Source organism: Eptesicus fuscus, chromosome 6 (genome assembly GCF_027574615.1).
Source record: "Eptesicus fuscus isolate TK198812 chromosome 6, DD_ASM_mEF_20220401, whole genome shotgun sequence".
NCBI lineage: Eukaryota > Metazoa > Chordata > Mammalia > Chiroptera > Vespertilionidae > Eptesicus > Eptesicus fuscus.
Window position 1 is genome coordinate 80448107 of NC_072478.1, and position 25831 is coordinate 80473937.

The 25831-nt window shown below is 43.2% G+C and overlaps 2 protein-coding genes across 8 annotated transcripts in view; both read left to right on the forward strand.

Moving 5' to 3' along the window:
* Positions 1–25831, forward strand: part of LOC103285685 (protocadherin gamma-C3) — a 141317-nt gene that overhangs the window by 13364 nt on the left and 102122 nt on the right. The window contains exon 1 of one of the 7 annotated variants that reach the window (XM_054717973.1): positions 1261–3811. The exons of 3 other annotated variants lie outside the window; for them this stretch is intronic. In XM_054717973.1, the coding sequence (XP_054573948.1) occupies positions 1391–3811 (2421 nt within the window). In that variant the 5' untranslated portion in view covers positions 1261–1390. Of the gene's footprint in view, positions 1–1260; positions 3812–5644; positions 8066–14863; positions 17294–22621; positions 25188–25831 lie in introns of those variants that run through there. 3 more of the 7 variants (XM_054717968.1, XM_054717967.1, XM_008141134.3) reach the window with 3 other exon arrangements.
* On the forward strand, positions 11318–13787 carry LOC129149538 (protocadherin gamma-B3-like). The gene has a single exon (XM_054718294.1). It carries the CDS (start codon positions 11322–11324, stop codon positions 13785–13787), a length of 2466 nt encoding a protein of 821 aa, XP_054574269.1. The 5' UTR covers positions 11318–11321.

The window sequence follows — 25831 nt, forward strand, 5'->3', positions numbered from 1 at the left end:
TTCTCTGTTTCTAAGGAAACATAACTTAGAAAAATCTTTCCTTTTTTCATCATGGGATCCCCTTATAAAGGTCAGGTAACTCAATTTCAGAACTGATATGGTAAGTAAGCCTCATCCCTGTTCCTGCAAATTGCCCTCAGGTAGCTCTGTCACTTTGTGGCTCTTCAACGATCTGATATAAGGGAAAATATTTTGTATGCAAGGGCTATGCAACTTATGTTCCTCATGACTTCCTTTAGTTCTCTTGGTTTGGAATTCATGAATGTCTAGGACTACACAAATTAGTGGTGTTTGGATACCTGGAAATTGTATCAATAGATTGTGGACTATGCCTCAATTCAACTTAAGAAGGAGAGTTTCAGTTTCTAGATTTTTTTGTCTCCGTGGGAAGTTGTGGTGCAATACAATATAATAAATAAGAATGTGCTATGATACAACTAACTGTCATGGAGAGGAAAAAGGAAGTAACAAATTAATATTGAGCAATAAATCATAACTGAGGAGAGATTATTTACAATACTAGAGTCTTAAAATACAATTTAGAAATATTAATTGTCTCTAACTGTGTCAAACATATTTGGATGGTGATATTAGAATATATTCCAGAATCAGAATGGTACGTATTTTAAATGATTAGGAGAGCAGCAGTAGAAAACTTATAACCGAATAACATACGGAAAATACATTTTTGCTTGAATGGGTACTGATTTTCTTTTAGAAAATACTATTTTGGTTAAATAAATTATTGTACAACCATATGGTGGGCTACTACATAGCTATAAGAAATAAATGGAAAACCTCTTTATGTATTGATATGAAATGATCTCCAAGATATAATGAGTAAACAAAGCAAGCTGCAAAACATTGTATATTGTATACTTTCATATATGTATGAAAGCGGGGAGGGCGTTTATAAAATTCTGCTTCACTATACAAAGCATTTCTCTGGAAAAGTACACAAAAAAGGAACACTCATTTCTTCCGGGAAAAATGTGCTGTTGAAAGCAAAGAGGGAGAGTCTATAGAATATGCTGAATATACCTTTGGAACTATATGAATATATACCTATTTAAACAAATAAATAGTCTATAAATACGCAAGAGCAAAGAAGTTCTTTGCAAAACATTTACAAGCCATCGGAGCAGTTTCACGGAAAAACCCCTGGGCGTCGCTGTAGGTCAAAAGAAGAGCAAAAAGATGTCTGAGACGCATTCGGGAGCCTCTCGGAAGGTAACTTCCTGCTCAAACCAGCCACAAGGAGGAGGCCAGTACAGACTCTGTTACAAGAACAAAGCAGGGGAATTGCCCCTACCCCGGATTTTTGCCATTCACGGAGGGCTTATTCCTCCCTCCGGCCAAGGAGCAGAGCAGCAGCGGAGGGAGACAGAGGATGAGGCCGAGCGCGGAGAGGAGCAGCGCGGGGCGGTGGCGGCAGGTATTGTTGCCCTTTCTGCTTTCTTTGTTCCGCGGGGTATTCCCGGACCAAATCCGCTATTCAATCCCCGAGGAGCTGGCTAAGAACTCGGTGGTAGGAAACCTCGCCAAGGATCTGGGGCTCAGAGTCCTGGATCTGCCGGCCCGGAAGCTGAGGGTTAGCGCGGAGAAGGAATATTTCACTGTAGATCCTGACAGCGGGGACTTACTTGTGAGCGACAGAATAGACCGAGAGCAGATTTGCGGGAAGAAGCCTCTGTGTATTCTGGATTTTGATGCTGTCGCTGAAAAGCCACTAAATATTTTCCATGTAGCAGTAGTAGTGCAGGATATAAATGACAATATGCCCTTATTCAAACAGAGTAAGATTGATTTAAAAATAGTAGAATCCTCTAAGCCAGGTAAAACATTTCCTCTAGAACCGGCCCTGGATTGGGATGCTGGTCCTAATTCACTGCAAAGATACCACCTCAATGACAATGACTACTTTGATCTCGTGGAGAAACAGACTCCAGATGGACGTAAATATCCTGAGTTGATCCTGAAACATTCTCTGGACAGAGAAGAGCAGAATTTCCATCAACTTGTCCTCACAGCTGTGGACGGTGGAGACCCACCGCAAAGTGGCACCACCCAGATCCAAATCCAAGTCACGGATGCCAATGATAACCCCCCGGTGTTCAGCCAGGATGTGTACAGGGTCAGCCTGAAGGAGGGCGTGCCCCCAGGCTTCCCTGTGCTTCAAGTGACGGCCACAGACGAGGATGAGGGCATTAACGCGGAGGTCACCTACTCCTTTCATAATGTGGACGAACAAGTGGAACAATTTTTTAACTTAGATGAAACAACAGGATTAATCACGACGAAAGATCATTTTGATTTCGAAATGGCTAATAGTTACACCCTCGGTATAGAAGCGAAAGATCCTGGGGATCTAGCAGCCCACTGCAGTATCCAAGTTGAAATCCTCGATGAGAATGACTGTGCCCCTGAAGTGATTGTGGCCTCCGTGTTCACTCCTCTTCCAGAGGATTCACCCCCAGGAACGGTGATCGCCTTGATAAAAACAAGAGATAGAGACTCTGGAGAAAATGGAGAGGTTTACTGCGGCATATTGGGAAAGACGGAGTTTACATTGAAATCTTACTCAAAGAACTATTATAAGCTAGTGACAGACAGGACTCTGGACCGAGAACAGACCCCGGAGTACAACGTCACCATCACAGCCACCGACAGGGGCAAGCCGCCCCTCTCCTCCAGCACCACCATCACCCTGCACCTCACCGACGTCAACGACAACGCCCCGGTTTTCCAGCAGTCAGCCTACCTGGTCCACGTGCCAGAAAACAACCCACCCGGCGCCTCCATAGCGCAGGTCAGCGCCTCCGATCCCGACCTGGGACCCAATGGCCAGGTCTCCTACTCCATCGCGGCCAGCGACCTGGAGCCACGGGCGCTGTCGTCCTACGTGTCCGTGAGCGCGCAGAGCGGGGTGGTGTTCGCGCAGCGCGCCTTCGACCACGAGCAGCTGCGCGCCTTTGAGCTGACGCTGCAGGCGCGCGACCAGGGCTCGCCCGCGCTCAGCGCCAACGTGAGCCTGCGCGTGCTGGTGGGCGACCGCAACGACAACGCGCCCCGGGTGCTGTACCCGGCGCTGGGGCCCGACGGCTCTGCGCTCTTCGACACGGTGCCGCGCGCCGCGCAGCCGGGCTACCTGGTCACCAAGGTGGTGGCGGTGGACGCCGACTCGGGACACAATGCCTGGCTGTCCTACCACGTGCTGCAGGCCAGCGAGCCCGGACTCTTCAGCCTGGGGCTGCGCACGGGCGAGGTGCGCACAGCCAGAGCTTTGGGCGACCGGGACGCGGCCCGCCAGCGCCTGTTGGTGGCCGTGCGGGACGGGGGACAGCCACCCCTGTCAGCCACCGCCACTCTGCTGCTGGTCTTTGCTGACAGCCTACAAGAGGCCCTTCCGGATCTCAGCGAACGTCCTCAGCCCTCTGACCCTCAGGCTGAGCTGCAGTTTTATCTGGTGGTGGCCTTGGCTTTGATCTCAGTGCTTTTCCTCCTCGCGGTGATTCTGGCGGTCGCCCTGCGCTTGCGACGCTCCTCCAGTGCCGCCTCTTGGGGCTGCTTTCAGCCTGGTCTCAGTACTAAGTCTGGACCTGGGGTTCTCCCCAATTACAGTGAGGGGACTTTGCCCTATTCTTACAATCTGTGTGTTGCCTCACAGTCAGCTAAGACGGAATTTAATTTTCTCAACATAACCCCGGAAGTGGCTCCCCCTCAGGATCTCCTCTGCGAAGATGCCTCTTGGGTACCAAGTACAAATCATGGAGATACTGAGGGCTCATTTGACTCAGATACTATTTTAAAGGTGAGTTTTAACTTATTTTCACTTCGGGTTCGAATGTTTATCAATAAATCACCTATCTGGGATAGGAGTCTCCATTTCATATTTAATTGTCGTGTGGGTTGAATTTAGGCAATTTTCTGCCCTACTTATCTTAATTTTATCTAACCAAATCTTGATGTGGTTTTCTATCTAGTATGTGAGAGTTATTTGTTCAGAATTACAAGGCTTTACTACATGAGATACTTCTCTTTCTTCCTCATCTTTACAATCCTTGCCTCTGAAGATTTAATACTATTGGCATCTTAAACTATTTATTTCATATTCAGGGCTTTTATTACTCAAATTTTAGTTTCACTTCCTCTTTAAATTATAGTACTTCAGAGTAAAGAAAGCTCCCCATCTTATTAGTTTGGGAAAACTTGGAACTAAAGAAAGGAAGAATTGCCCCCAGTGTCATGGCTTGTCAACAACAGAACATGAGTAGGACTGACTTGAACACACCAGCAGTCTAAGTGGTCTTTACAAGCTAAGTGTCTAGGATTCCAGATCTATTTTAAAAAGATGAGCAACTTTTGAGGTCTGTGGTATCTACTACTAACAGTGTGCTTAATGATGGAAGAAATATTTTTCTCTCATGTATAGTAACAAATTGCTCTTGTGAAAATTGTACATTGAGAAAAATTTTGTAATCTATTCTCACATTCTGTACTTAAAACTTGATTTTCTGAATTTTCTATTTATAGATATAGAATATCTTAATTTTTCATTTCCCTATGAAGGTATCACTAAGTAAAAATTGCTTCTCTCACATAATGGACTCCCCAAAATGTCCATTTTTAAAATCATGAGGTTTTGCTACTATATAAAGGTGATAACTTTAAATATCTTTCTCAACATAGAGAGTCCAGTGGCTGCCTGCTCACTGTTAAGTTATAGACATATTTTCTACATGGATGATGAACTAAAGCCATTTGCTACAGTCACTATAGATTCCCTCCCCTCAAGAGTCTGTCACTGTATGATGTCTAACTCCAGCTTAGACATGGTAATAGGAAAATATGCGTAACACGTAGCTAACCCAACTCAAACTCTCAGTCTAATATAGTGTAACTGCTTTCTTTCTAGTGTGAAAAACTGGAAACTTTCTCAAAGACCTCACATGTAACAAAATGAACTCTCAATTCTTTCTGCATATGACAACTAATACAATTTGCATGAATCAGTAGACCTTTTTGCAAAGATGCATTGACAGCTAGACTTATTTCCTTGGCATTCTTAATGTACAAATGGGCACGTTTTCATAAATATATCTTAATACAACGATGAAATCTTAAAACCTACAAAAGTAAGAATTACAATGTTCTAATTTAATGGACTCAATTTAGGTAAAAAGTAAATAAAGGACATAGGCTCAATGGCATATTCAATAAAACTTTTCAAAAGAGTAAAAATAATCTAATGATTATATTGATCTCAGGGATTTATGGGTCTTGCTATTTCAAAATTAAACCTTAATTAAATATAAACAATGTCATGCAGTAATACGTAAAGGATGCAGCAAAATTATTAGAAATGAAATAAAACAGGATATAAAAACAGAATTGGTGTAGTAACTGGTTAGGACTCTGAGCGTCGCTGTTCACCAAAGTGGGAAAGAAGCTGCTGCTAGATGCGACCCGACTCGCAGCTTCTTCCGCACTAAACACACACAGGACGGACAAGCTCCTGGAAAAAGCCTTCTACCCGCGCCTCTCTCTCATTTCCAACAAGGAATTTGTACCCTTTGGCTTTTAAGAAGTAAGGAAACAGCAGGCTGGAACCAGAACTAAGAGGAAACTGGTCGGAAAGAAGGCAATGGCGGATGCTCTGAGGGGCTGGGGCTGCAGAGAGCTGCTCCTGCTCTTGTTGTTCTTGGGGATGCAGCGGGGAGCCAGGGCCGGGCAGATCCGTTACTCAGTGCAGGAGGAACTGGACAAAGGCTCCTTCGTGGGCAACATCGCCAAGGATCTCGGGCTGGAGCCTCAGGAACTGGCGGAGCGAGGAGTCCGCATCGTCTCTAGAGGTAGGACTCAGCTTTTTGCTCTGAACCCAGGAAGTGGCAGCTTGGTCACCGCAGGCAGGATAGACCGGGAGGAGCTCTGCGCTCAGAGCGCGCGGTGTCTGGTGAGTTTTAACATCTTGGTTGAGAATAAAATGAAAATTTATGGCGTAGAAGTAGAAATAATCGACATTAATGATAACTTCCCACGTTTCCGCGATGAGGAAGTAAAAGTAAAAGTTAATGAAAATGCTGCTACAGGGACACGGTTAGTGCTTCCCTTTGCTCGAGATGCGGATGTGGGTGTGAATTCCCTCCAGAGTTACCAGCTCAGTTCCAATGTGCACTTCTCTCTGGATGAGAAAAGTGGAAGTGATGGACAAAAATATCCCGAGCTGGTACTAGAACAGCCCTTGGACCGGGAGAAAGTGGCTGTTCACAACCTCCTCCTCACAGCTTTAGATGGCGGAGACCCCATACTCTCCAGCACTACGCACATCCGCGTGATGGTCCTCGACGCAAACGATAACGCGCCCCAGTTCACTCGATCCGAGTACAGGGTGAGTGTTCCAGAGAACATACCTGTGGGCACTCGGCTGCTCATGCTAACCGCCACGGATCCAGATGAGGGAATAAATGGAAAATTGACCTACTCTTTTCGCAATGAAGAAGACAAAATTTCACAGACTTTCCAACTTGATCCCAACCTGGGTGAAATTTCAACAGTGCAGTCACTGGATTATGAAGAGTCCAGATTCTACCTCATGGAAGTGGTAGCTCAGGATGGAGGTGCTCTCCTTGCCAGCGCTAAGGTGGTGGTCACAGTACAGGATGTGAATGACAATGTCCCGGAAATGATCCTCACCTCTCTCGCCAGTTCCGTCTCTGAAGATTGTCTTCCTGGAACTGTAATTGCATTGTTTAGTGTACATGATGGTGATTCTGGAGAGAATGGGGAGATTGCATGTTCTATCTCTGGGAACTTGCCCTTTAAATTGGAAAAATCAGTTGATAATTACTATCACTTATTGACAACTAGAACCCTGGACAGAGAAGAGATCTCAGATTATAACATCACAATAACTGTCATTGACCGTGGAAACCCACCCCTGTCTACAGAAAACCACATCTCCCTGAAAGTGGCAGACATCAATGACAATCCTCCCATCTTTCCTCACGCTTCATACTCTACCTATATTCCAGAAAACAACCCCAGAGGCATCTCAATCTTCTCTGTGACCGCCAATGACCCTGACAGTGGCAACAATGCTCAGGTCACTTATTCTCTAGCCAAGGACACATTTCAGGGGATGCCTCTTTCCTCCTTTGTCTCCATAAACTCTGACACCGGTGTTCTGTATGCACTGAGCTCTTTTGACTATGAGCAGGTTAGAGACCTGCAACTGTGGGTGACAGCCAGCGACAGTGGAGACCCTCCACTTAGCAGTAATGTGTCACTGAGCCTGTTCGTGTTGGATCAGAATGACAACACTCCTGAAATCCTCTACCCCACACTTCCCACTGATGGTTCCACCGGTGTGGAGCTGGCACCACGTTCCGCAGAGCTTGGCTACCTGGTGACCAAGGTGGTGGCAGTGGACAGAGACTCAGGCCAGAATGCCTGGCTGTCCTACCGCCTGCTCAAGGCCAGCGAGCCAGGGCTCTTCATGGTGGGGCTGCACACGGGAGAGGTGCGCACTGCGCGGGCCCTGCTGGACAGAGATGCGCTCAAGCAGAGCCTGGTGGTGGTGGTCCAGGACCATGGCCAGCCCCCTCTCTCTGCCACTGTCACGCTCACAGTGGCTGTGGCTGACAGCATCCCAGATGTCCTGGCCGACCTGAGCAATCTGGAGCCCTCCGTTGACCCTGATGACTCCAGCCTCACTCTGTACCTGGTGGTGGCAGTGGCTGCTGTCTCCTGCATCTTTCTAGCCTTTGTCATCGTGCTGCTGGCACTCAGGCTGAGGCGCTGGCACACGTCGCGAGTGCTCCAGGCTTCAGGAGGTGGGTTGGCAGGTGTGCCCACCTCACACTTTGTGGGCGTGGATGGGGTGCAGGCTTTCCTGCAGACCTATTCCCATGAGGTCTGCCTCACTGCTGACTCCAGGAAGAGTCACCTGATCTTCCCCCAGCCCAACTATGCGGACACACTCATCAGCCAGGAGAGCTGTGAGAAAATCGAGCCTCTTCTGATATCAGAGAAGATAAATGCAAACGAAGAACTAGAAGTTGTTCAGGTGAGTTTTCTTTCTTAATAGGGATGCTTAGAGCATTTTGTTCACTTGTTTCCTCAGTTATTTTTCTTCCACATTCAAATAGGTTAATTATATAAATAGTGAATTATTATTTGCTTTATTTAGAGATTAGCTTAGTATAATTTGATAATTAATGCTTTCTCCATTTGTTATCAAATTATATTTGGGGTTTAGTATCTTATTTTTTCAATATGTGGATATTTTAGAAAATGTAGCTGACATCCATACACTTAAATGAAATGAGTACTTTATTATTTTTTAAACAAGTACTTTAGAAGTGGTTAAACATAATCACTTTACCCAAAGACTTTCTTATAGTCAGAACTGTTATTGTCTTGTTTGATTAGTCCAAACTATTAGATAATGTTTCCTTTGAATATTTGCCTAAACATCAATTGTGAATATGTTTTAGAAAGGATATTGTGGTTTAGCATAAAAAATTAATTTACATATTTGAATAAGCCACTGGAAGAATACAGAAAAAGTCTGCATGAGAAATGTCAGAAAAAAAGATTAAATTTATATTGATGATAATGTCTGTGGCATTCTGAAATCTGGAAAGTTTGTGTTAAACCATGAAATTATCAGATGTGTGTATTAGTTGAGAGAAGAAATCAGTGAGGGGCCTTACAATTGTGCTTTATTCTGTGATGCAGTTTAAAATCTCCAAAGGTTTAGATATCGCTACATTCCTTAAATTCAAATATGCCACACACCTGGCACCTTCTGGTTATAGGTAACCCTTTCACTTTTCAGAATCAATATCTACCTGAATATTTGCATACAATTCTGCTTTATTATAAGAGTCTAAGATTTATGTTTGGAAAGTCAATTCAACTTTTAAATTGTTTCAAGTTTTAAAACTAATTTCTCAGGGCTATGTTTAACTTAAATTAAGATTTTTCTTAATAAAAAGGCAGGTCTCTGGGTCTCACATTTTATGAGTACATGTTGTGTCATGGAAGAACTACCTTATTTACTTTTGGCATCTGATTTACTAGAGATGATTTTCAAAAGCTTCTTTTCAAAATATTTTTCTGTCTTCCAAATTTTGTACTTTCAACAGTTTGAACATCAGCTACAAAGTATTAATAAATTGGAGGAAATGGAAATAAAATATTAATGGGATAATAGGCTACATTACTCAGCCATATCAAAGGTTTGTTGATACATTTGAGAACATAGGACTACTTGGTTTTTATTTTTAAATACTTTTGAAACATTTATTTGAAGGGGATCCAATTATGTTTATATATAGACAATTCTGACCTCAATGTAAAATGTACAGACTCACTGAATAGTGAGTGTATCCAAAGAGTAACAAGAGAATCTGTATGATAGATACTGATATCCTTCACTTCTACATAAAAACGCACTTTTGCATTTTTTAAAGAAAAGGTTATAGAGTTGGGTATGTGTCCTGGGTTAACTTTTTCATGCAATGGAGAAATATCTTTTAAACCTCTATAGACTTTATAAACTTGAATAAACTTTACATTTGTGTTTGGAAAATCAATAAACCTCTATAGACTTTACAAACTTGAATAAACTTTACATTTGTGGTTGGAAAAATCAATTCAAATTTAAAATAGTTTCAATGTTTAAAACTCATTCATCAGGGGCTGTGCTTATCTTAAATTAATAGATTTTTCTTAATAAAATCCTGGTCTGTGTGTCTTAAATTTTATGAGCATATTTTAAGTATACTTTACATAATAAAATGCTTGATTCACACACTCTGCGTGTGCATATACTCTATACCACATACTCTTAAAATGTTTAAATCTTCAGTTTCATATATGTTCTGAAAAAACAACTTCCCTGTGCTAATGGGAGTGTTCAGATGTGGTGGAAAGGCACTTGCTCAGTCATGTTTTGGAACAAAGTCTTGAGTTAGTGATGTTTTTTACGTTTGTATAGAGATGCCAATGAGTTTCTGTCTAGAATACTAAATACAATGAGCAGTTTAAGATGCTCTAATAGTCTTCCACTATGAGTTCAACATTGCTACACACACCTGTCAAATTTTAGAATGACAATATATTATGTAGGTTTAAAACAATTTCTTTATGAATATTTCTAGTTTGGAAATGAAATGGAAACTGTAATACATCTATCAGAAACATGGAAATTGGCATGCTTATTGACAAAGAAAGTGTCAAAAATTATCAGAGTATGACCTGGGGCCCAAAGAAAAGTGGACAACATAGATTACTGTCTGGGATATATAATCATTAGAATTTATACTTCACCCCCATAATCCGAATAACTCACCACTGTTATGATACTTGAGAAGAAACAACGCAATTAAAGATGATAGTAATGTATTGTGGAAAAATAAAATGAGTAGTATAATTTTTATATCACAATAAGTTAATTGGCAGTAGACACTTGGAAACTAAGGAAAATAGAGTATCTTGCTTCTTACCATACTTCTATTTTGTAAAGACCACAAATCTCTTTGATATCTATCAATTACTTTGGGAAGAAGATGATAAAGATAAGAGAAGAAAGTGAGGCATAGGATAAAACTAAAAGCTATGAGATTTGTTAATTTTATAAGTGACAAGAAAATAGAGTGGAATAACAATGCAAATTGTTATTTTAAGAATTTACATATTACACCATCTGCCACCACCAACACTGTATTTCATTTGTATTACTTTCTATATATTACTTTATTTTGCCCTCAATTCTACTAAGGTAAGCAGGGAATATGTTGTTATGACCACTTTATGGCAATGAAAACTAAAAGCACGACTATGCCAATAAATACCTTCAGCAAGGTACTTCTGCTCTCTGACGAGTAAAACTCACTTAATTTGGATGAGTACAGTTCACGTTCAAAGAAATGACAACCAGACCGAAGATATAATGAGCATTTAAAATATTATATCCTTGTAAAATGGGAAGAAAAGTATCCGCATCAGGACACAGTGGAATTGTCTTCTAGGCGGCTCGGATTTGGAGCTGATTTAGTAACCACTACTGCAGTTCTGCAGCCGAGACGCGGGGTGCCGCTGTCGGCTAGTACTGAGCGAAGTGTCGGCTCTTGAAAAAGAAATCGCCATCAGACCGAGGAATCGGAAGAACTGTGCGCTCTCCGGCTCTCTGCAGAGAAGCTAGCTATCAGAGAATTTGTCTGCCAAGACAAATCAAGGAACCACTCTTGCTCAGAGAATTCTTGGGATCGATCGCTGCTCTTCGGAATCAGTAAGGAAAACGCTCAGAAAGCGGGATGGGAAACCGCTGGGGACCGCAGGGCCAGGCTGGGCGGAGGCGAATGCCCTTTCTCCTCCTGTTGCCTTTGTTCTGCCCGGCGCTCTCCGAACACATCCGCTACACTATTCCTGAGGAGCTGGCCAGGGGCTCGCTGGTGGGGAACCTCGCCAAGGATCTGGGGCTTGGTGTGCGAGATTTGCCTACTCAGAACCTGCGGATTAGTACCAAGAAGAAATTCTTTACAGTGAACACCGAGAACGGGGACTTACTTGTGGGCGACCGTATAGACCGAGAGCAGATTTGTGGCAAGAAGTCAACGTGCGTTCTGGAATTCGAAGTGGTTGCTGAAAAGCCTTTGAACTTTTTTCATATAGCTGTGGTGATTCAGGATGTCAACGACAACCCACCGACCTTCAGCCAAAATATCACTGAACTGAAAATTAGTGAACTGGCCCTAACTGGAGCCACCTTTGCCTTGGAATCCGCACAAGACTCTGATGTAGGGGTCAATTCCCTGCAGCAGTACTACCTCAGCCCCAACCCACACTTCTCTTTGACCCAGAAAGAGAACCCTGATGGCAGTAGGTACCCAGAACTGGTGCTGAAGGCTCCCCTGGACAGGGAAGAGCAGTCCTGCCACCACCTGGTCCTCACTGCTGTGGATGGGGGTGAGCCTGCCAGAAGCTGCACTACCCAGATCAGGGTGATTGTAGCAGATGCAAATGATAACCCCCCAGTGTTCACCCAGGACATGTACAGGGTCAGTGTTCCAGAGAACCTGCCAGTTGGCTCCTCTGTGCTAAGAGTGATGGCCACTGACTTGGATGAGGGCATCAATGCTGAGATCACCTACACTTTCATCAACATTGGTAAGGCAGTGAGACAGCTGTTCAAGCTGAACAGTCAAACAGGGGAAGTCTCCACTGGTGGAGGACTGGACTTTGAAGAGAGAGAGCGCTACACAATTGGAGTAGAAGCAAAGGATGGTGGACATCACACAGCACATTGTAAAATACAGATAGATATTTTGGATGAAAATGATAATGCTCCTGAGATAACCCTGGATTCTGAATCTAAACATATACAAGAAGATGTAGAGCTGGGGACTGTTGTTGCCCTGATCAAAACACATGATCTGGATTCTGGCTTTAATGGGGAAATCTTATGCCAACTAAATGGAAACTCCCCATTTAAAATAGTTCAAGATACAAAAAATACATACAAGTTGGTGACAGATGGAGCCCTAGATCGAGAGCAGACTAAGGAATACAACATTACCATCACAGCCACCGACAAGGGCAAACCTCCCCTCTCCTCCAAAACAAGCGTCACCTTAAACATCGATGATGTCAACGACAATGCTCCTGTTTTCCACCAGGCCTCTTATCTGGTCCACGTGCCAGAAAACAACCCGCCAGGGGCCTCCATAGCGCAGGTCAGCGCCTCCGACCCCGACCTGGGACCCAATGGCCAGGTCTCCTACTCCATCGTGGCCAGCGACCTGGAGCCACGGGCGCTGTCGTCCTACGTGTCCGTGAGCGCGCAGAGCGGGGTGGTGTTCGCGCAGCGCGCCTTCGACCACGAGCAGCTGCGCGCCATTGAGCTGACGCTGCAGGCGCGCGACCAGGGCTCGCCCGCGCTCAGCGCCAACGTGAGCCTGCGCGTGCTGGTGGGCGACCGCAACGACAACGCGCCCCGGGTGCTGTACCCGGCGCTGGGGCCCGACGGCTCGGCGCTCTTCGACACGGTGCCGCGCGCCGCGCAGCCCGGCTACCTGGTCACCAAGGTGGTGGCGGTGGACGCGGACTCGGGACACAATGCCTGGCTGTCCTACCACGTGCTGCAGGCCAGCGAGCCCGGACTCTTCAGCCTGGGGCTGCGCACGGGCGAGGTGCGCACAGCCAGAGCTTTGGGCGACAGGGACGCGGCCCGCCAGCGCCTGTTGGTGGCCGTGCGCGACGGGGGACAGCCACCCCTCTCAGCCACCGCCACGCTGCTGCTGGTCTTTGCTGACAGCCTACAAGAGGCGCTGCCAGACCTCAGCGAAAGTCCTCAGCCCTCTGACCCCCAGGCTGAGCTGCAGTTCTATCTGGTGGTGGCCTTGGCCTTGATCTCAGTGCTCTTCCTACTGGCGGTGATTCTGGCGGTTGCCCTGACCCTGCGACGCTCCTCCAGCCCCGCTGCCTGGAGTTGCTTTCAGACTGGTGGTGTCTGCTCCAAGACTGGACCTGGGGTTTTCCCCAACTACTGCGATGGGACTTTGCCCTATTCCTACAATTTATGCGCTGCCTCACACTCCTCAAAGACTGAGTTTAAATTTGTCAATATAAACCCTGAAAATGCTCCACCACAAGATCTTCTATGTAATGAAGCCTCTTGGTTTGAGAGTACCAGTAATGATAATCCGCAAATGACATCTGATTCAGTCAAGTTGCAACAGGTGAGTTACTTCAAAACTCTCTCCTCCCGTAAGTATAATTAGGTTTCAATTCATTATTTTAGAGGTAAAAAGTATACAGGCTAAACATATCTTGATTTTGTGTTTTATTGATTTGGAGGGCATACAATGGGGGTGTTGGAAATTCTTTGTTTATCTGTGTTGCAATTGTTCTTTCATACAAAGTCACCTTGTGATGGTCTTGAAATTTTTGTTAATCTGAAAACAATATATCCTGAAACATTTTTAATACATTTGTACCTCACACTCTCATTGTGAGACACATTAGCTATATATAATTAAACATAAATCCAGACAATTAAGTGTTTTTCTTAGTTTCAATGCAGTCAATCCTAAATTGTGGTTTATATATACTATATACTATATACTATATACTATATAATATGTAATATTTTCATTGTAGCCCATATGTTTTCACTTCATTTGCATGTTTTAAAAAGTATACACAGATATTGGCTAAATTAGGGCTTAATTTACTTGTTAATTTAAAATAGATAATGAAAATTTTTAAATGACAACACTTAACTGTCACTACGTGGATTGGTTCAAATATGTTTGTGGTTGCTGGTTCCCTTATTGAAAATGGGACAAATATAAATTGCGGTGGGGTGTGATAATTAAAGCTTTACAGAAAAGTGTATATTTCTCTTCTCCAAGGCCATAAGAGATATCACCACAAAAATGATGGCAAGTTCCAGGGAGCATTTAAAATTATTTTAAAAATAGGCTCTTTTATTTGTCCAAATGCTTCTCACTCTTGGGGAGAGAAATTTTATGAGTGCTATCTATGCAGATTTAGCGGAATTCAGATCCTCTCTATGATCTTTTCACAAATACGATGCAGTATTAAGTTAGGACTCTAAGTGTCGCTGTTCACTAACCCGGGTAAGGAAAGCAATGAGAACTCCAGTTATATCCTCCAAGCACAAAGCAGATCAGATACAAAAGCTCAGCAGCTGCGCAAAAATTCTGACCTAAAACGCTTCGCATCGGAACTCTGCTTGTTTATGGATCTTGAACTCTAATTCTGAGAAGCCCAAGAGCAAAGCGAACCTGTTCCCCCTACGCATAACTCCAGGGAAGTCCACAAGGAGCCAGTAATGGCGGCTCTGCAAAGGCGCTGGCACCACAGCGGGTTTGTCCTGCTTTATCTGCTCCTGGGGACGCTGTGGGGGGCCGCGGTCCCGGCTGGGCCAATCCGTTACTCCATTCCTGAGGAACTGGACAAAGGCTCCTTCGTGGGCAACATCGCCAAAGATCTCCAGCTGGATCCCCAGGAGCTGGCGGAGCGCGGAGTTCGCATTGTCTCCAGAGGTAGGACGCAGCTTTTTGCTCTGAATACTCAAAGAGGCAGCTTGGTCACCGCGGGCAGGATAGACAGGGAGGAGCTCTGCGCTCAGAGCCCGCGATGTTTGGTGAGTTTTAACATCCTCATTGAGGACAAACTAAATCTTTATCCCGTAGAGGTGGAAATAGTGGACATTAATGACAATTCACCCCAATTCTTAAGGGAAGAATTGGAAGTGAAAATCCTTGAAAACGCAGCCCCATCCTCTCGTTTTCCACTAGTGGAGGTCTCTGACCCGGATGTGGGGGTGAACTCTCTTCAGGGCTTCAAGCTCAGCGGGAGTAGTCACTTCTCAGTGGACGTGTCAAGTGAAACTGATGGGCCCAAATACCCAGAGCTGGTGCTGGAGCACACTCTGGACCGGGAGGGAGAGTCTATTCACCACTTGGTTCTTACTGCCATGGATGGAGGTGACCCTGTCCGTTCAGGCATCGCGAGAATTCTGGTAACTGTCCTAGATGCGAATGATAATCCTCCGGTGTTTACTCGGCCTGTCTACCTTGTGAGTGTTCCTGAAAATCTGCCAATAGGTACACCACTGTTGTCAGTAAATGCCACCGACCAGGATGAAGGGGTCCACGCAGAAGTAACGTATTCTTTTGTGAGAATAACAGAAAAGATCTCAAAGATTTTCTGCTTGAATGTTTTCACTGGAGAAATATCAATTTCTGCAAATCTAGACTATGAGGACTCCAGCTTTTATGAGCTGGAGGTTGAAGCTCGGGATCAGCCAGGTCTACAAGGCAGAGCAAAAGTCTTAATAACTGTCTTAGATGTGAATGATAATGTACCAGAAGTAGTAATCACATCTGGAGGCAAGTCAATTGTGGAAAGTACTCCTCCAGGAACAGTAATTGCTCTTTTTCAAGTATATGACCGTGACTCTGGACTGAATGGCCTGGTAACATGTTCTATCTCAAAAAGTCTGCCATTTGAGCTGGAAAAGTCAGTAGACAATTATTATCGATTAGTGACCAATACAGTTCTAGATCGAGAACAGGTATCCCTGTACAATATCACTGTGACAGCCACAGACAAAGGGGTACCACCTCTGTCTACAGAAATTTTGATCTCTCTACATGTGGCAGACACCAACGACAACCCACCTTCCTTTCCCCACTCCTCCTACTCTGTCTATGTCCCTGAGAACAACCCCAGAGGTGCTTCCATCTTCACGGTGACTGCACACGACCCTGACAGTGACGAGAATGCCAGAGTCACTTACTCCCTGGATGAAGACACCATCCAGGGTGTGCCTCTATCCTCCTATGTCTCCATCAACTCTGACACTGGTGTCCTGTATGCATTGCACTCCTTCGACTATGAGCAGTTCCGTGACTTGCAATTGAGAGTGACTGCACATGACAGCGGGGACCCACCGCTCAGCAGCAACGTGTCCCTGAGTCTGTTTGTGCTGGACCAGAATGACAACGCACCCGAAATACTGTACCCTGCCATCCCCACTGACGGTTCCACTGGTGTGGAGCTGGCCCCCCGCTCTGCAGAACCCGGCTACCTGGTGACCAAGGTGGTGGCAGTGGACAGAGACTCAGGCCAGAACGCCTGGCTGTCCTACCGCCTGCTCAAGGCCAGCGAGCCAGGACTCTTCGTGGTGGGGCTGCACACGGGCGAGGTGCGCACTGCGCGAGCCCTGCTGGACAGAGATGCGCTCAAGCAGAGCTTGGTGGTGGCAGTTCAGGACCATGGCCAGCTCCCTCTCTCAGCCACTGTCACGCTCACGGTGGCGGTGGCTGACAGCATCCCAGATGTTCTGGCTGACCTGGGCAGCCTGGAAGTCCCTCACGACTCCGAAGCCTCAGACCTCACTCTGTACCTGGTGGTGGCAGTGGCTGTGGTCTCCTGTGTCTTTCTCGCCTTTGTTATCATCCTGCTGGCACTCAGGCTGAGACGCTGGTACACGTCATGCCACCTGCAGGGTTCTGGAGGTGGGTTGGTGGGCGTACCTGCCTCACACTTTGTGGACGTGGATGGGGTGCGGGCTTTCCTGCAGACCTATTCCCACGAGGTTTCACTCACCTCAGATTCCCGGAAGAGTCACCTAATCTTCCCACAGCCCAACTATGCAGACACACTCATCAGCCAGGAGAGCTGTGAGAAAAGCAAGCCTCTTTTGCTTCAGGAAGATTCAGGTTTTTGTAAAGAGGAAGGCTCCCTTGTTCAGGTGAGATTATTGCTTTTATTGGTTTTATTTGAACAGAAAATTTAAAAATTCTATTTGATCAGAGCTTAGTCTTTTTAGTATTTTGCAGTGAATCATATAATTTTATAACATTTTTTTCTTTGTTAATAGAGCGCTATCTTAGTTTTCTCAAATTTTACCAAAATAATCTTAATAATGTATGCTCTGGATTTTCTTTTACTTTTCTCCTCTTGGCAAGCTCTTTGTGCCTTTGGTTACATACATCTCATTTCTTAGATATTTCTTTTCTATGAGATTCTTGTTCTAATGTGAAAACAAAATTGCAGGTTGGTGTTTTTTTTTAAAGATCAACATCTTGGTTTTTTTTCTCGGTTTTAATTAATAGCGAGTATTTTCTAAAATTATGGAGATCTGTGAGAGATTTCCCCCCTTTACTACTTAGTAATCAAAAGTTATTTATATAAAAGATTAAAGTAATTAAGAAGACAAGATCTTTGGTGTTTGAAGACCTGAATATCCTTGGAACTATCTGAATATCCTTGGAACTACCTGAATATCTTTGGAACTATCTGTTATTCATCTTGGGCCAGTCACAATATCTATAGTCCTCAAAGTAAAATTTAAATTAAAAAGACTTGTCTTATGTACTTCACAGAAATTATGGGGAAATATTTAAAAATGAAAATGGGGAATGGGAGATATCTGTAATACCATCAACAATAAAAATATATATTTAAATAAATAAATGAATGAAAATTAGCCCTGGCCTGGCAGGTCAGTTGATTAGAACATCGTCCCCATAGCCAATTTTGTGTGTTCAATCCCTGGTCAGGACACATACAAGAATCAACCAATGAATGCATAAATAAGTGGAACAACAAACCCATGTTTCTCTCTCTTTCCTTCCTCTCTCTCTAAATAATTTTTAAGAGAAAATCAATGTTAAAATATGCTCATTAGTGTCACTTATAGGATACAACTCTAAAAATAGAGGACTAATGAATGGGAGAATATAGACTTAATAATGTTCAACTAAGAATTTAAATAATTAGCAAATGTAACCCAGATAAAATAAGGTTCTGTTATGTAGGAACTCTGTTCAAATATTTAAGGAACAGAGGGTTGTCATTTGAAAGAATAATTAGTCTAATTCACTGTGGCCCAAAGATGTGATTGAAACTATGGCTTGATGAGTAGGAAAAAGAAAAGCAGCCTGGCCAGTGTGGTTCAGTGGTTGAGCAACAACCTATGAAACAGGAGATCACAGTTTGATTCCCCATCAGGGCACATATTGGGGTTGAGAGTTGCAGGCTCTATCCCCAGCAGGAGGCAGCCAATCAATGATTCCCTCTCATCACTGATGTTTCTATCTCTCTCTCCCACTCCCTTCCTCTTTGAAATGAATAAAAATACATTTTAAAAAAAGAAAAGAAAAGTTTTGAGATGTCAAAGTTGTTTTATCAGAAAATGGACTGCTAAGAAGTATAAGAGATTCTTAAAAAGTAAGTTGATGGCCATGGAATTAATAGAATACTGGGGATAATATATTTTGGTAAGTCATTGAACTACATGATAGTCAAGTTCTGTTCCAGTTCTGAGCTGGACTAGTCTATGATCTGATAAAGAATAGATTGGTTACTTATGCATCTAAAACAAACAATTGCACGAGTACAATAAACAATTGAGAAGATACTTTGATAATGAATGAGAACTTCTTTTGTAACCTGAAATTTTCAGTCATAAAAACTGATTGAGTTGATGTCTTTAAATTAGCTGCTAAGTGTAATACATGTTTTTCTAAATCAGTTTTGTGGTAATTATACTTCAGCAATTGTAGAATTATTTATTTCAAGATTCCAAATGTATATGACTAACCAAGAGATTTCAGTCATACACACTTTTAAATCTGATTTGCTTGGACATTTTTGATATAATTCTTTGATGGTTTTAATCCAAATTTAATAGTAAATAACAATTTTATTTCCCTTGAATCTTTGATATTGATCAAAGGAGTCAGATGATATCTTATGAGTATTATGATTTGTTTCATACACTCTGTAAATGTTATTTTATTATATCACCAATTCTGGATAATTTAAACTACATCTTGAACCTTCATTGTTATAAGCTCACTAAGTGGTTTTATGAATAGTAGTACAATGGTTTATTTTATTCTTTTCTCTGCTCAATAACTGGGATAGTAGGCTGGTTTATTTTTTATTTTTATTTACATATGAGAGATAGATAGATAGATTTGTTTTTGCACTTATTTATGCATTAATTGGTTGATTCTTATATGTGCCCTGACCAGGGATTGAACTTGCAACCTTGGTGTATTGGGAGGATTCTCTAACCAACTGAGCTACTCAGCCAGGGCAATATCTGGTTTATTTTATTCTCTTATCTGAGTCACCTGTGACCATTTTATTTAAATAAAATATTTTACTGACAGAAATATTATCAAATTATACTCTCACAATAATAACTCATTCATGTGGACTGACCAAATGTTCAATCCTGGCAACCATGGGATTTGCTAAGTTCTGACTAAATAATGCTCTTTGACCTAAACTCCATGTAGATTATTATGAATAAGATAGACAGTCTGAGACTTTGAGCATGTACTAAATTTTGAAACATCAAGAGAAATGTACCAAACCATTGGGCTATTTTATCATCTGTGGAAAATGCCAGTTTCTGATCAAACTTTTGTAGAAGTGGCAGTTATCAAAGGGGAAGCAGTAAAATCTGAGAATCATTGGAAAATACCTATATCTTTGCCTGGAAATGACAACCTAAACAGAATTCCAAACAAATGGTTCTTCAATTTTTAAAATGTTTCATAAAGAAAGGGGAGAAGATAACTCAATGCCTGGGAAGTCAAGTAGACTTTCCATATAATTTTTAATGCAAGTAAACAAATGAAGGTCAAGATTCTGCCCCAAAACTACATCAATAACATACTCTCTTTAAAACTAAAGAATTCTTTTGACTTTATATTGTAGGCTTATGTTATATTTAAACATATTGTGGTACTCTGGTAGACATTCTTAATATTTAATTTTATGTTGTAAAATAACTTAGAAAACTTGATACTAGAGATGATACAGCCATTTAATTTCTAAAGTATGCTTTATTTTCAGAGTATGTGTATAATCTCATTTGTCTAGATATTATTTATTTAACTCCAAAGAAGGTGCCCAGAAGTAAAGTTGAGACTTTTATGAAATAGTAGAACAAGAGACACATATGAGATGACACTGTGAGTTTTGAAATATTAGATTTCGCAGTGAAGATGGAAGCACCTCTGGGGTTGTTCTCAGGGACATAGACAGAGTAGGAGGAGTGGGGAAAGGAAGGTGGGTTGTCGTTGGTGTCTGACACCTTTATGGAGATGTGAGTTTCTGTGGACAAGGGCGGGGTTCCACCATCTGTGGTCTTCAGTGTGATGTTGTACATAGAGAGTATTTCTCGGTCTTTTAATGTAATTTCACATTACGGCATTGGGAGCCATAATATCCAGAAATGAAAGCTGTGTTTGCACATATCTGCAAGTACTCATGATTTTTTATGAGCATATGCTTTGCTTACATGAGCAAGAAGTTCAAAATTACTACTAAACAATAAGTATTTAACTCCTGTTTTTGAAATTAATCTGTAATACTCATATTGGTTCCTTTGAACAGAAGTTCTTTTATCTGCTTGGTAAAAAACAAATATGACTGAATTATTTTTGATAAATTGAAACAGTATTTCATTCAAAGTATTACCTGTATTTTGGAGCAATGCCATCAGAGAACACCAACTAAGCTAAGCATTTTCGATGTTATCTCTGGTTCCTTCTCCTGGTGATGCTAGCTACTACCATGGGGGCTTAAGATAATTTACAAAGCAAGGCTATGTCTTGCTAGATCTTCATTCCAAAACTGGTTACTCTCTTTTCTCCTGAAACTATGTGGAAGGGATGGTGTTTTATTTCTACTAGCTCAGTGTAACCTCAGATCCATCAACAATTGCGTTTTGTTTCATTAACATAGGTGGGGAAATGAGAACCTCTAAGGATCTTTTCAGGACAGTCCTGCATGCATGCTCTAAGGCTCTCTGTCTAGAGATCCAACTTTCTTCAACTATTCTGGAATAGGATAGGATGATTATTTGAATTGCATAATGAAAAGAAGCAGTCAAGCCAACACACATTTTCTTATGAATCCACAATCAGTAGAACCTCTGGCTTACTTTGGCCTTCTGTCACAAATAAGTTGCTTCTATAACTAATTGTTGTTGCTTAGCTTCTCTTCTCTAATGGCACTTTTTGAGCATAAAGCATAAGTTAAGGCCAACAATTATTCCTCTTTTTTCTCAAAAGAATGGGAGTGAGGATATCTATATTTCAACACAGGTTCTACTACTACATAGTCCAAGACAAAGGCAATTCCCTCTGATTTTTTAAATCATTAAAATGAAGGTATTGGACTAAACCATCTCCAAAATTTAATAAAATCAAAAGCTTTATTAAACTACCTCTTCATAATTTAAAGACAAATTTGACTCTCTGAGTTTTACATGGTGGTGTCTAGAGCATAGTATGTGTTCAATAGTATTTAATTAATTTAAATTTGTTTTGCTTAGCCAGCATGGCTCAGTGGAACCAGGAGGTCACAGTTCAATTCCCAGAGGGGGCACATACCAGGGTTGTGGGCTTGATTCCCAGTGTGGGGCAGGCAGGAGGCGGCCAATCAATGATTCTCTCTCATCATTGATGTTTCTATCTTTCTCTTCCTCTATCTTCCTCTCTTAAATCAATAAAAATATTAAAACATAAAAAATAAAATAAAATCAGTAAAAATATATCCTCTGGTGAGGATTAAAGAGCAAAAAAATTATTTTAAAAAATAAAATAAATTTGTTTTACTCTAATGTAAACAGTTACTATATAACATATTTCTTATGTATACACACACCTTTTTAAAACAAATCATTTTTTCACCTGCAATGGCTGATTTTCTCTATGTGCAATAAATAAAATGTGAGGCAGTATCCAAGAGTCATTTCAAAGTTGAAAGGCAAACCAAGGAATTTTCAAAAATCATTAGGGACTAATAAACACTCACCCATGAACATTGTTGCATCAATTCACAGTTTCTTAAAATTCATGTTTTTGGATTAAAGAAATATAAACGGAAGAATTTTGAAGGCTAAAACAAGTTTTCTGAAAAAGCAATTATTTTGCCTTCAATATGGTGCAGTAACATAGTAAGGACTCTGAGCGCCGCTGTTCACCAACCAGGAGAAAGATCCGCCGGAACTACCGAGCTTTTACAGCACAAAGAAACGCCAGATTGAGACAAACTCTTTTCCAAGAGACATCAAACTCAGACCTATATTCTACTGGATTTGGGGCTCCTTTTCCGAATACAGAGCGTTCCAGGGGACACACTAGCATCCGGAAACACAACAGGAGGTAGCCCAGGGTCTAATGATCTGCAGGACAATGGCGGCTCCGGAGAGGGGCCGGGATTACAGAGGATTCATCCTGCTCTCCATCCTCCTGGGGACCCGGAGCGAAGCTTGGGCAGGACACATTCTCTATTCCGTGCCGGAGGAGACAGACAAAGGGTCTTTTGTGGGTAATATCGCCAAGAATCTGGGGCTGGAGGCCCAGGAGCTGGCGGAGCGCGGAGTCCGCATCGTCTCCAGAGGTAGGACCCAGCTTTTCGCTCTGAATAAGAGAACTGGCAGCTTGGTCACGGCGGGCAGGATAGACCGGGAGGAGCTCTGCGCTCAGAGCGCGCGGTGTCTGGTGAGTTTTAACATCCTGATAGAAGATAAAATGAATCTTTACCCTATAGAAGTGGAAATAATGGATGTTAATGACAATGCTCCTAGGTTCTTGACGGAAGAAATGAATGTAAAAATAATGGAGAATACAGCTCCTGGGGTGCGGTTTCCGTTAAAAGAGGCTAGGGATCCGGATGTGGGCACGAACTCCCTCCAGAGCTACCAGCTCAGCCCCAATCGCCACTTCTCCCTGCTTGTGCAAACTGGAGAGGACGGAACTAAATATCCGGAGTTAGTGCTGGAGCGGGTGCTGGACCGGGAGGAAGAGGCGATTCACCACCTCCTCCTCACAGCCTCTGACGGTGGTGACCCACCCTTATCTGGCATCGCCCGCATCCAAGTGGCAGTGGTGGATGTGAATGATCATGCGCCAGTCTTCTCTTTGCCCCAGTACCAAGTCACTGTCCCTGAGAATGTGCCGGTGGGCACAAGACTGCTCACAGTAAATGCTATCGACCTTGACGAGGGAGTCAATGGGGAAGTGACATACTCTTTTTGGAAAATAACTCCAAAAATTCTACAGATATTCCAACTGAACTCCCACACAGGAGAACTATCAACTTTAGAAGGCCTAGATTATGAAGAATCCAGCTACTATGAAATGGAAGTACAGGCTCAGGATGGTGCTGATAGTATGACAAGGGCTAAAGTACGGGTCACCATTTTAGATGTGAATGACAACGCCCCAGAAGTGACAATAACATCTGTAAGCAGCTCAATCCCTGAAGATACTCCTCTTGGAACAGTAATTGCTCTTTTCTACTTTCAAGACCGAGATTCTGGGAAGAATGGTGAGGTGACCTGCACTATTTCAGAAAATCTACCTTTCAAGTTAGAAAGATCAATAGACAATTATTATAGATTGGTGACAGCAAAAAACCTAGACCGAGAAATACTCTCTATGTACAACATCACACTGAAGACCACAGATGGTGGAACCCCGCCCTTGTCCACAGAAACTCACATCTCCATAAAGGTGTCAGACACCAACGACAACCCACCTTCCTTTCCCCACTCCTCCTACTCTGTCTATGTCCCTGAGAACAACCCCAGAGGTGCTTCCATCTTCACGGTGACTGCACACGACCCTGACAGTGACGAGAATGCCAGAGTCACTTACTCCCTGGATGAAGACACCATCCAGGGTGTGCCTCTTTCCTCCTATGTCTCCATCAACTCTGACACTGGTGTCCTGTATGCATTGCACTCCTTCGACTATGAGCAGTTCCGTGACTTGCAATTGAGAGTGACTGCACATGACAGCGGGGACCCACCGCTCAGCAGCAACGTGTCCCTGAGTCTGTTTGTGCTGGACCAGAATGACAACGCACCCGAAATACTGTACCCTGCCATCCCCACTGACGGTTCCACTGGTGTGGAGCTGGCCCCCCGCTCTGCAGAACCCGGCTACCTGGTGACCAAGGTGGTGGCAGTGGACAGAGACTCAGGCCAGAACGCCTGGCTGTCCTACCGCCTGCTCAAGGCCAGCGAGCCAGGACTCTTCGTGGTGGGGCTGCACACGGGCGAGGTGCGCACTGCGCGAGCCCTGCTGGACAGAGATGCGCTCAAGCAGAGCTTGGTGGTGGCAGTTCAGGACCATGGCCAGCTCCCTCTCTCGGCCACTGTCACGCTCACGGTGGCAGTTGCTGACAGCATCCCAGATGTTCTGGCCGACCTGGGCAGCCTGGAAGTCCCTCACGACTCCGAAGCCTCAGGCCTCACTCTGTACCTGGTGGTGGCAGTGGCCGTGGTCTCCTGCGTCTTTCTTGCCTTTGTCATCATCCTGCTGGCACTCAGGCTGAGGCGCTGGCACAAGTCGCGCCTGCTCCAAGCTCCAGAAGGTGGGTTCGCTGGGGTGCCAGCTTCCCACTTTGTGGGTGTGGACAGGGTGCAGGCATTCCTGCAGACCTATTCCCAGGAGGTCTCCCTCACCGCGGACTCAGGAAAGAGTCACCTGATCTTCCCTCAGCCCAACTATGCAGACACGCTCATCAGTGATGACAGCTGTGAGAAAAAAGATCCCTTTTTAGCACCCATAGATTTTCATGAATGTAAGGATGAAGCTCAAAGTATTCAGGTGAGTACAGTCATTCATTTATATTTATATTCTTGAGGAATTATACTTTGTGTAAATATCTTTATTGCTTTGTGAAGGCAGTATTTTGAAGATGTGGTGAAAAAAACCTTAAAAAGATAAGGCATGTTAAATGGTTTATTCCAGTGGTGTTATTTTAACACAAAACACTTATTAACATAAGATTTGGTATCATTTCTATAGTGGATGCCTATGGATGCGATTATGAATAAATGGACTATCACATTTGTATGCCTTCCACCTATTTTCCATTTGATGTTCTTAATTCATGTAGTTTATCAATGAGAATGAAGGGACTGCTCAGGATTCTCTTTAGGTCAGATGTACAAAAGGCTCCTGCAGATTGTTTCAGTCTGATTTTTTTTTTCTGTGTCTGGCTTCTGCCTCCTTGTACCTCAACTTGATGTCCTTGAAAAATCTCACTTGCTTCCTGACCTATTTAAAGCATATGGATCTATTAAAGTTGGGTCCTGGTGGGAGGCTGGGAAAATGCCTGAAGAAAAAATTGTGTGTTTCAAGCTTCACTATATCAATATGTGTTTCAATAATTCTATATCGATGATAAGCATAGAGTCTAATGCCACACTGAAGGTCATTGTTCAAAAACAATAAAATATGATGTCAAA

Excerpts from the sequence above, each read along its gene's own strand:
- LOC129149538 (XM_054718294.1), top strand. The coding sequence starts at position 11,322 with ATGGGAAACCGCTGGGGACCGCAGGGCCAGGCTGGGCGGAGGCGAATG.